The sequence below is a fragment of the Rhinopithecus roxellana genome, chromosome 2 (assembly GCF_007565055.1).
Source record: "Rhinopithecus roxellana isolate Shanxi Qingling chromosome 2, ASM756505v1, whole genome shotgun sequence".
Taxonomy (NCBI): Eukaryota; Metazoa; Chordata; class Mammalia; order Primates; family Cercopithecidae; genus Rhinopithecus; species Rhinopithecus roxellana.
The window spans coordinates 388,991-401,647 of NC_044550.1; the positions used below are offsets into that span (position 1 = coordinate 388,991).

At 36.1% G+C, this 12,657-nt stretch overlaps 1 protein-coding gene across 11 annotated transcripts in view; it reads right to left on the minus strand.

Annotated features, from left to right (window-relative positions):
* FAM13A (family with sequence similarity 13 member A) overlaps positions 1–12,657 on the minus strand; it is a 405,569-nt gene that overhangs the window by 34,315 nt on the left and 358,597 nt on the right. For all 11 annotated transcript variants that reach the window (XM_030914589.1, XM_030914582.1, XM_030914592.1 and 8 more), the window contains 2 exons: positions 7,189–7,265; positions 6,760–6,802 (listed from right to left, as the gene is read on the minus strand). In XM_030914589.1, coding sequence (XP_030770449.1) covers positions 6,760–6,802; positions 7,189–7,265 — 120 coding nt within the window. The remainder of the gene's footprint in view (positions 1–6,759; positions 6,803–7,188; positions 7,266–12,657) is intronic.

Genomic DNA, 12,657 nt, shown 5'->3' on the forward strand with positions numbered 1-12,657 from the left:
GCCTAAGTGGACCAGGGTTAAATGCCCAAATCTAGTTCTCAGCTTTTTAAGTTACAAAGCCACTCAGTCACCAATTGTGTGTGTGCCTGGGTTGCGGGGGAGCGGGGGTGCGGGTGGGGGGCAGCAAAAGAGAGTGAGAATATGCATATAGCAAATAAGCATTTTCTCAGAAAGATTTAAAATGCTCATTACCTTTACAGACATCAAAAAAAGAATACTAGAAATACGATTTCATTTTTCAAGTATGGTACTTCCTTCACGAGGAACATACATCAAGTCGTTTACGTCATCATGCCATGGAAAGGACAAGGGTTTTGCTTACAGGCAGACCTGGGTTTGAAGTGCGGCTCTGACATTTACTAGCCTGGTGCCCTGGCTGAGTTGCTTCCCTTTTCTGAGCCTCCATTACCTAACCTTTAGAATGATATAAGTGATACCAACTTTGCAAAGTTCTTTCGAAGATCTGTCAGAAGGTATGAAGGGCCTCTAGCATGATGTCTGGGGCAGGAGAGACACAAATGAAAGCCATCATTCTTTCTCTACTACTATCTGACACTGTATGAAGACAAATGAATAAAACACTGGCACGCCTCAGAATTGCTAGAGAGAGGAATTGGAGACAAGGCAAATACATTTGCAATTTGAGGGGAGGCATACTGCAACAAAGGATGGAAGACAATGTCAAATGCATTATGAAAACATTTTAGTGAAAAGAGCCACTAGCGTATGCGTCATGAATCAGCAACAGAAATTTTGATTTGGGGGCAGATAGGTGTGGGCTGGAGGGGTGAGGGAGGACGGCACATCACATAGAAGGAAGGAGGAATACCAAGTGCAGATGCAGGCATGAGAGCGTGGCATGCTTGGCCACAGCAAGAGAAGAGTTTCAGGGTGACCAGCACTTAGGACAAGAAGGGGGAATGGCAGATAGCAGGGGTGTCAGCTAAGTAGATGCCTTATATACCGGGCTAAGTATTATATACTTATATATTCAAAAAATATTATTTCATAATAGGGCTGCCTATTATGTCTTTAGAGATACAAAGACAAAACTTATTCAAAAGAAATGATTTTTCAGTACCCACTATTTGCTAGATGTTTTTTTCACACACTGGTGAAACTATGGTGGACAAACAAAATCTCTGTCATAATGAGTCTTACAGAGAAGACAGTTAATCAACAAAAAACTGTTGGGGTTCTGGAGAAAAATAAAGGGATATAAAAAATAAAAGAAAAATAAAGTAAGAGGGATGTTGGTGGTAGCGGTGGAGGCCTCTGTTTTATATTGAGTGGTCAGGGATGGTCTCTGTGATAAAGTGACAGGAGGTGAGAAAGTGGGCCATTTGTGGAAAGAGCATTCCAGGAAGAAAGAAGCCAAGTGCAAAGGCTCTGGGACATGGTCAGTTTTTCTATGTTTCAGGAATAGTACAGAGGTCACTGTTTCTGGAATCCAGGAAAGGACGGCCAGAGCCATTGTAAACAGAGGGTGAGGATGTGTCATATATAATGAGGCATTAGGTCATTCACATCCTAGACCTATGTCAACACATGAGCTTCTATACTTCCTGGCTGATTTGTGGTACAGCAGTGGAGAGATTCCTCCTACACAAAGCTACACCAGCTGGCATAGCCCCGGACACACTAAGCACAGCACACTCCAACTGCATGTGGAAATGCACGTACAGACTGGCCCTGTCCTGCTGTGCTCCCATCAATCCCTGAGGTTGCTTTCTTACTTGCCCAAGTCCCAACTTTTGGCCCTGCTGGTCTATGATGTGACAGGGTTGTCTTGCCTGGGGTTGCAGACTGCTGATGGTTTTTTGTGCATGTGGGTGCCAGGGAGCCTGTCCTATGTCCTATGGCCCATGGTGAAGTTCTTCAGGCTCCGTAAACAGTAGAATAAAAACTGCCCTGCCTTCAAATGTTAGCGTAGTCTGGGTGAAGCATCTTGCCCAGTTGCACCACCCTCTCTAACAGGGCTCTTCATATAGTATTGCAAATATAATCTATTTCTCCTACTAGATCATTAAGGTTAAAATGTCAAAGGCATTCTCAAATTTAAAAATATTTTTGGTTTCAACTTTTGTTGTTTACATGTCTAATATCTTCTGTTAAATCACAAAGTAAGTAAATTAATTTCACAATTTTCAACTCCAAGATCCTTGTACTGTGATGTCATATGCTAAACATTGTCAAAAATGCTGCACTATATGAAAACACACCAAATATTTGTGTATTGAAACAAATTGAGTGTTTGGCTTTTAGGTGAGACAACATAGTAGGCATATTAGGATGGGTTTTAGAGGCAGAGACTCACGTTTAGATACCAGCTTTACTAGCTGCAAGACTTTCAGTGAGTAAACTTCTTTGAACTTTAGCTTTCTTTTTTCCCTCAAATACAGGAACAAGACTTCGTAAGGTTTGTGAGGATTAAAATGAAAAGTATATGTAAAACAGCATATAGGAACTATAAACAAAGTTATTTCCATTTATACCCTACCTTCCTTTCCCATTCATTCATTCATACATTTGGCAAGTGTTTACTGAACACATGCTATGTCCTTGGCACTGGAATTTAGTAGCAAGCAAGATAAGGGATTTAGTGCAAGAGAGAGACACTGAACATACAAGTGCCAAGTATCATGAGTGTTATAAAAGAAACGTAGGATGCTAGGCGACAAATATGAAGAGAGCTCATCTCTCCTGGGGCCTCAGGTAACATTTCACATTCAGGTCAAGGAGCCATTAATTATGAAGCTATCCGTCTAATCTTTGCCAAGACTTGTCCCTGTCCAGCTGGACCTACCTTTTTCTATCCCCAGACTTTATTTGATCCTGCTCTTTCTCTGGCTTCAAATAGTTGGTGAATTTTTGTTTTATTACTTCTATTGCCCTGCACAGGATATAGTTAAGTGGCCTAAAGTTTATCAGAGCCAGGAATGACAATATCAGAAAATATGCCATATAATGCAGTTTGCATAGGAAGAAACTACAGTATTAACAGAAGAACTACACAGAACCACAAACATTTTTTGTTTGGCCTGACAGTAAAGGAAAAGTGGACATAAATTTTCAAAATCCATGTGAACTCCAAAGCTTCATTAGGCTTTGGCTATTGGATTGATTTGGAAGCGAATGTGAAGTAAATAGAGCTTGTTAATTTTTCTGGTTATAATATTAAAACAAAGTCCTAAAGCTTCCATGAAAACAGTGAAGTCAAAATAACAGTCATCCATTTCATAAATACTTTTCAGAAATTCACTTTTTCAGGCAAATAAGAGCCTGCACTTAAGATCTTGTGATAACTAATATTAATTCTCAGTCTTGATTGAAAAGCCTTGTCTTCTCTCCTTCTCTCTTTTTCTTTTCCTTTTTTTTTTTTTGAAGCAGGATAAGAAACATGGAACTAGTCTTTTTTTAAAATTATGAATGTCTTGTTTGTTATCAAAGGTATGCTTCTAAGCTCTCTTAAGCAGTAGGCTTAGAAAGCATAAAGAATGTAAAAATATTTTGAAAGAACTTAACACTTCACTGACCTTGTAATTCTGACATAAAATGATCTCTCCCAGGTAATGTAATTCCCTCACATGTAGTTAACAATTCTTACTTGTTTTGACTTCTCAACAGAGATTCATTATAAGGTTTTAGTTTTAATATTCTGGATTTTATAGGGAAGAATAAAATATTTTCATCATAGAAAACAGGGATTAAATTGAAGCGTAAAGCATAAACTCCCTTGGAAACAGAACTCTGAAAATCGGTAATTTCAGGGATATCTTTTAGAATCTAGAAAATGCTAGTTTTAAGGATTACCTCTCTTCTGGATACTTGTAGTTTGTTAAAAGAGTTTAAAAATACAGAGAAGAACAAAGACTCTAGATTTTGCATGCCCAGGGAGCAGTGTGCTAGGCTCTTCCTCATGTTATTTCATTTCATATTGCCCAGATAGGATATTTTATTAAAATATCAGCCTTTCTGAACCTACCTGAAGAAATTGTACTTTAATTTTGGACATTTCAAAGTGATTCCTGACTTTTTTTCTCATTGGCAGTGTGTCACTAAACAAATTTTAATCCAAACCACATAAGGAACTCTTATGAAATGGAAATGGGTGACTATTATTGATCAATGCCCATCTGAGATCTCAGGAGAACTTCTTTTTGGACAAGATTAGTTGCATAATTAAAATAAATTAAAAAGATATGAAATAAAGGGATAAGCCCATGTTCACTTTCAACACATACCTTCAAACAAAACACATTTAAGGCTGCAAACTGATTATTTAAGAACTGGGGTCACAGTTGTAACTTCATTTGCCTTTGAGCGGCAGATCTAAGAGAAGCCTCTCTCTGCCTGTCTCTAAAGAGCATTTCTGAGGCTGAAAACAAGTGTTCCTCATTCTACTGGAAATAGTAGTCCCCCCCGAAAAAAATCACCTTTCCGCAAGAGCTGTCATTTGCTATGTTATCTTATATGAATCTGAGATTTTTACAAGGAGAATTTTAAATCACAATACTAATAAGGACGAAGTCTACCTTAAAGGAAAACAAAATTAGAAGTATTACAATATATATTCAATAGTGGACATGTAAAATCTGACATCTCAATCTTATGCAATGAGACCTGAAACGAAATAAATACTGGTTAAACAGAACTCTAGGAGGAGTAACCAAAGTATAGACTTATTTTTCATCACTGAAAATGAAAGGTTACTGATGTTTTTACTAGAAAACCAGGTTAAATATTGGGTGGTGTAAGTTTTAGGAAGTACTACATATATTAAAAAGTAATAAATAACAGCTCACTGAAACAAAGGAAAAACCTTTACAAAATGGAAAACAGTTCTTTTCACTGTCTTTCATGGATAATAATAAAATATATTTCCTTCAGTGAAAGAAGCACATGCTTTCACAAGTAGAAATCATCCCAATCTTATGGAGTGATGTCTTATTTTTCTCCTTTGGTGCAGCTGTGATAGAAAGGTGACATGGAGAGCTTAGTCTAGATTTTAGTTCACCACCTAATTTTATCTCCTAACCAAAACCATCATGATGACAATGATTATTATTAGTGAATGCCTAAGCAGTGCCAGCAGTGGCACTGGGCACTGATTGGTGGCTGCATATGGATAACACACATAAGAAGAGGACTTGGCACATGGAAGAAGGATGTGAGATTGTTTCCCCATGATTCATCCACTGCCCTGGGAGCTGTCCACCAAAGACCAAGGCAGACTGAGTTCAGTTTAGTTTGCCATTTAGTTTGTGTGCTACTTGGAATTGATGAGTTAATGCTATGAAGTCCATCCACAAAAGTTACTTTTATTCCCTTTTATCTCATAAAAGATAACAGGCACAAAAGGAAAGAACTGAGAAGACCTCTCCAGGAGACTGGCAAAGCGATTTTCTTTAAAATCATGTTAGATGGGAGATGAGTAGGTGCTTGCTGTGAGTGGAGGAAGATGGCAGTGAAAGGATAAAACCATAAAAAACAAAACACAACATGACACTAACATGGGGGAAACATGATCTTTAAAAAGATGCCTAGAGACAAGAAAAGAAGGTCAGCTTGTTGCCTGGGTCCCAAGGAAGGAAGCATAAATGAGTTGGAAATAGATGAAAAAAGTGGCTCAGAAGCTGTGGGGTCAGAAAGAGGAAGCATTCCCCTCCTATTATCTGGCTAAATTATCTAGTGAAGAAGTATATATATGACAAGAGTTGAATGCAGTAGATATGAGCATTAGCGTGTGTTCAGGGAGTGAGGATTAATTTCTAGGAATTTTATGCACATTTTTTAATGATAATACAATTTTCTAAGAGGGTCTATAGCTTTCTGATTTTTAAGCTGTAAAACTCCATGGGGCAATAGACTGTGGCTGTCATTAAATCCCAGCTCCTACCACAGTACCTGTACCTAGTAGGATTTAATATATGTTGTTGATTAAATCCATCAGTGAATTCAGTCAGTGCTCAACAGAGATTAAGAATTATTGGGCTAGAGGGAATGTTCTCTTTATATCGAGAGTCAGAATTTAAGATGGGTTAAGAAAAACTTAACTTCTTGAAAAGCAAAACTGGTTAAGATTGAAGGTGGAGTTGGAAGTATTTGGAGGTAGTAGATTGCATACACATACATGAAATAAAAATGATGCTTGGCACACTGAATGGAAGCTGGAGTTGGGAGAAAGGGAAACCAAATACTTGGGTCAGCATGGTGGTGCCTGGAGGACACGTGGGAGGCCAGGGAAGTAAATGAAACTTGAAGATACAGATGACATAAGGGAGGTGAGAGACTTTTTTCTCCAATGTCTATTTAAAATGAGAGACAAAACTCAGCAAACAAATTGGATTAAGTAACTCAAAGTGAATTTATGTTAATTTGAAGATTCATGACCTAATCCTTGTGACTAAGACTCACTACCTACATATTTCAATCACTTAAAAAATGCATCAAATTGTGGAAAATAAAACCAGTAGCTTTGACTTTTTGTTTTGTTTTACTTTATAGAAAACCTAAAGAGAAATTCTTGTGCTATTAAAGTTTATCATCATAAGCAAAACAAAATAATTCACAAAGGAAAATAATGAAGTTCTTATGATTTCTCGAGGAATCTTTAAGTTTGGTATTTGTCTTTCTAATCAATCACAGTCATATTACTTAACTCATTGTCCCTTACTGACAGACTAATATTTCAGAGGTACACTGAAGAGTGTATGAACAGCCCCATCACAGTCTTACTCTTGCTTGTTAGTTACTCACCTCGAAATGCTGAGTGTGTCCACCATCTTTTTCACTTCCTTTCCTATAAATAACGGCAACAACAACAAAATCATAAAATATCTACTTGTTTTATAACAATGTTTTTCATCCATTGATATTAGGATTTTGTTTTAAGAGTATGTTGAGTAGCTCTAAGCCTAATACTTATAAAATTCAAAAATAAAACACAAAACAAAAAATTAATCAAAGCAAACTGGAAATACAAAAAAACATGACTATAGTGATTTGCCTTCAATAGCACTGTGATAGATTTTCTATTCTAAGCATTTTCCTTGCTATAAAATATTGCTGGTAAATATATAGTCCTTTAATTCCATTCTTTTTAGTTCTTATAATTCACATTGGATTACATGAAAATAACCTTTTCCTGCCCTTGGAAAGAATATGAGGAGGTAATTCTAAAATTACCTTTCATCGGACATCCGTTCAAAACCATCAGGTCCAGTTCTCTCATGAGATTGTGTGGAATTGAGACTTTCCATATTCTGTAACAGAACCATTATTGGTTGCCCAACAGGAATGGTAAGAAATATGCAACGCAGACCCTCCTTTCTTTAAAATAGAAAAATCACATAATATGTATATATAAACTAATTCCAGTCCTCATATTTTTATCTTTGTTTAAACTAGTAAAATTATGACAGTTTATTATATCCTACTTTCATAGAATTGTCTATTGAACTTTATCATCCTTTGAACAAAGATATGTGACAGCATCACAGAAATGGCCATTGTGCCCTATAATGTCTCTCTTAGGTATTATCCATATTGGACAGCTAAATAGCAAAACCCAGATTGTTAGAGAATCAGGGTGGGTCAGACCTAGAATTGAGAAATCTGACCTTGAATCTCATCAGAAACTGATGTAACATTTTCTCTCTCTCTCTCTCTCTCTATATATATATAAGAATGTATATATACATTCCTATATATATGCATACACACATTTATATATATTCAGTGTATACTGATAAAATTGAAGGTGGAGTATACACACATATGTATACATACATACATACATGCACACACACACATATACATACTCAGTGTATACTGCTAATATTATCTAGAGTAACATGTAGCTTATACATAAGCTGTAAAATATCTATAAACAGAAATGAAAATTTAAGAACCTTTCTTTCTACAATATTTAATGTTAATCTTTATATTAGCCAAGATGGAAAAAGACAGAAAACCTAATTTGAACACTATGTATTTTCAGCTGACCAGGTAGGGTTAATGCTTACCAAGAGGCATATATGTAAGATCTTTTTGACTGTCTCTGTGAATATGGCCAATGCTTTCTAAATATCATTCAGGTGACTAGAACAGAATAAGTAAGCCATTTCCTTGAAGGGAGATTACACATAAGCAAACAAGAGAATATCTGAATTCAGCAAACTCAAAAACAAAGCTGCCTTGGAAATTTGGACCTGAATTTTGTTAACTCAGATTTATATCTGCATTAAAAGGATATTAAGCATAATCCACTCATCCTGTGTCATCAAGGTAAATTATACATATATGAAAGTAACATATGTTCATCTACATATCAATAACATTCCATTATAATAAAACCCTTTACTAAGTAAATCTAATTAAGATTCACGATAATCCCATGAAGTTGGCATTTACAATGATCTCCACAAAATAAACACATAATTAGAATAGAAAACTAATCTTTGGCTTGGTAGATAGCTGAATTATTTTCCATTTATGTTGGTTTGGCCAATCTGCCTGGAATTCTCAGTTTGACACCCTGGGCTCCATTAAAGAATAGAAACAAAGAGAGATATCATAGTATAATAGTTATGACGGTGGCTCTGAATCAGAATACTTGGGTTAGAATTCCAGTTCCACCATTTGCCAACTGCATGACCCTACTTGAGCCTTAATTTCCTCATCTGGAAAATGAAGATGGCAACAATAGTTAACATAGGGTGGTCATGAGGATTAAATAAAGTGATATATAAAGTACTAGAATAATGATGGGCGTGGTGACTCACACCTGTAATCCCAGCACTTTGGGAGGCTGAGGTGGGCAGATCACGAGGTCAAGAGATTGATACCATTCTGACCAACACAGTGAAACCCCATCTCTACTAAAAATACAAAAATTAGCTGGGTGTGGTGGCACGTGCCTGCAGTCCCAGCTACTTGGGAGGCTGAGGCAGGAGAACTGCTTGAACCCGGGAGGCGGAGGTTGCAGTGAGCCAAGATTGCGCCGCTGCACTCCAGCCTAGCAACACTGAGAGACTCCGTTCCAAAAAAAAAAAAAAAAAAAAAATAGAATAATGCCTGGTACGTTTAATGAATACTGTTAATAATATAATGAATGAATTGTTGACATTATTGTTTCTGAACCAAGGAAAACATTTTATTGTTATTTGTTATAATATCTCCAAGATGTTTGTTATAATGTCTCCAAGGAAAATATTTTACTGTTATTTGTTCACAGTCAAGACACTGTCTGAAGAACAGGAAATACAGTGTTTGTGTCTGCCATTAGAATACTAGAATACTGAGCATCAATTTACACACTTAGATAATTTTAGAATGGATCCAAGAAATTAAAAATTACAACATCAATTTTATTCATACCTCTAAAGTTTGAGTTAGAAGAGGCTCCCATTAAATCAAGAATAATTGCTCTTATTACCTGAATGTGACTTTCCTGATGAAGAGGGATGTATCTATGACAAAGAATCTTTGTTCCCATTGGTAATCTTCAATAGATTATCAGAATCTTTAGTGTAAGATCTAGTGCAATAGTATTAGGTTTTCCTAAAGCTCTGAAACATGAATTCCAAAGGAAAGCACAATCTTCTATCCTCAGTTCATTTCACAGCAGCCCCAATGAAATGATACATTCATAATTACATGTAAATGACTATTTCCAAAGAACTAATCATTTTCAGATCAAGGCTAAGAAATATTCAGATCCTTCCTGTAGGAGATAGCTTAAAAGAAAAAAATAAAATAAAAAAGAAATATTCAGAAAGAATAAGAGTGAACAGAAAATAAAACATAATAGCATTATATAAATTTAGAGATATTTCAGTTAGAAGACATTAGAAGGTTAGAAGATGGATTTTTTTTTTTTTTTCCTAAACAGAAGAACCAAAATATAACTGATACAGGTGTTAGGAACTACAGAATAAAGTCAGTTAGGTCACACAGCTTTGCAAAAAGCAGTTGTGAGATGTGAGAAAGCTTAGCTGACCTCCAGGGTTAAAACAAGTATTAACTTCTTCAACTCCATCCCTACCACTTTTTACATGTTTTATCCATAAGTTTAAGAACTCTCCAACGATTTGAGGTTTTGTAGATGTAATTCACAAAGGCTGATTTCCAATATTGTTCAACATTCTTCTCTAAGGCTTTTTAGTAATTCTAATTGTCATGTTATTTCTGTACACATTTGAGCCTGCTGAATATTCATTGTCTGGTTTCACTAAAACAGCATGCAGGTACACAGTGTTCCTTTCCTAAGGTAGCTGGGATGCACCTATACCTTTTGGAAATGGAAAATCTGAAGAATGCTACAACCGGGAAAGTTTTTTTTTTTTTTTTTCAGAATCAAACTAACAAGGGTAGTAAACATCTATGAGTACAGTAACAAAACTATGTATTTCCATGGGCACAATACATTTTGTAGATTCTAATTTGTATTCTTTGTCTTGGGGTTAGGGAGGAATGATTAAGATAAAGAAATAGATCAGTAATCTCTCTACTTCACTAAGATGAGGGAAGGGAAAAGTGTAATGTACAGGTCAAAATAATGCTGAAATGCAGAATGCTTTTGAGAAGTAGACCTTCAGATGTGCTCCAGGTGCTAATAGTACTTGTCTTACAAGAAAATATTGAGTCATTGTCTTTTGAAGGTTTTAAACAGTTTTATGTCCCAAACACATCTCTACCAGGTGTGGTAAAAGAGTAGTCTATTAATGTTTTCATTGATTAGATGTTGAAGTAATAGAATATTGTGGAAGTGTTTTATTACATTAATTTTTATTTTAATTCCTTTTCTAAATTTGGGATTTTTTTTTAAAGGTAATAGGTAATTTTAAAAAAGCAGCAAAGAACAGATTGTGACTTTAGGTCTAATTTAATAAAGTTGCTTCTTGTGTTGCAATTTTTTTCAACTAGATAAAGCCTAGTTTATAATCCATAAAATTCTGACTCATGTAAGTCCTATCAATGACTTTCAAAACACAGAATCACTATGGCATAATTTATTTTGATAATTTTCGGGTGTCAGAGGAACTAAATTTTAAAAACCATTCTCCTTAATTATAAAGATAACCTCAAGTCTAAAAGAGCAAAAGCCTTGATAAAAGTTCATTTTAGACTGTGGAATTTATTTTCGATTATTTTTCTTTCTCCCTCTCTGTGTTGGCGTTGAAAGCTAGGCTCAAAACCTGTTTGACCACTGACTGAAGCACTTAAAAACACTTGGAATAAAAACAAATTCATCTTCTAAAACTGTAAAATGCTGACAAAGCTTTAATAGAGGACACACACAAAAATGCCTCTCTCAATATACAAACAGCTCAATCTGAAGGCTACAGGAATGCTGTTAGTCAAAACAGGTTCATTATTCTAACCTTGAGCTCTAAGAGAAGAAGAATATTTGATAGTCTCGTTAAGAAAGGATTAATGGCATATTTGAATTCTTTTTTGTACCCTTTTGTACATTTTATGTTTTATTGCTTAAAATTGTATAAGCTCATCCATATTCAAAAAGAACTACTGGTATCATAAAGGATGCCTATGAAGAGTTTGCCAGTTGTCCACCCAAACCCACGCTACACTTCTTCCACCGTCATAAAGTAGTTAGATGCCCAGCAACAATACATTTCCCAGTCTCTCTTGTGATCAGGTACAACCATGTGACTGACTGCTCTCCAATGGGATGTGAGAAGTGATATGTGTGGCTTCCAGACCGGCCAATACAATGCTTCACCAGGTATAGACACTCTTCAACTTACCATGGAGGTTATATCCCAATAAACCCATGGTAATTAGAAAATATCATAAGCCAAAAATGCTTTTAGTACACCTAACCTACTGAATGGCACACCTTAGCCTAGCCCAAACATGGTCAGAACACTTAAATTAGCTTACAGTTGGGCAAAATCACCTAACAGAAAGCCCATTTTATAACAAAAGTCTTGAATATCTCATGTAACTATAGAATACTATACTTACTGAAAGTAAAAATCCAGATGGTTGTATGGATACTCGAAGTACGGCTTCTACTGAATATGTATAGCCTTCTTTCCTTACTCAATAGTACAAAATGGAAAGGAATCCTAGATGTGTGCATAAACATGAAGAGGCTGATACAAGTTAGAAGAGTATTCACTTTTCATATATGAAATGTGGGCTGTGGTTAGAACACAAAGATAGACCTTTGGTGTTATGCAAAGGAGGCAGTGGGGGAAAGTTGTTGGAGTTTTTGACGAGATGGTCTTTAGATCAAAGTGATCTATGATCACACCACTCCACTTGTCCATCGGGTTCCATCCCCTATCCCCTATCAAGAACATTGCTCCTGCAACGGGTCTCTCTTGCATCGTCATCTCCTCCTCTCCATTGGCTTGTCTTATACAAATATTCTGTAACATCACTGCCTTCTAAAAACTGTCTTCAGCTTATATTCTCTCCAACTGCTACCTCGTTTTTCTTCCCCCCTGTAAGGCAAAACCTGTTCAAAGACTTTCCATATTTGCAGTATCCAACTCATTTCCTCTTAGGCTTTCTTGAACCCACTTAATCAGGCTCTTCCTGCCTCTTCCCACCGATAGAGCTCCCATCAAGGTAGCTGTGGGTTAGCTAGATATATGTGAAATTATCACTCACTCCCTATTTCAA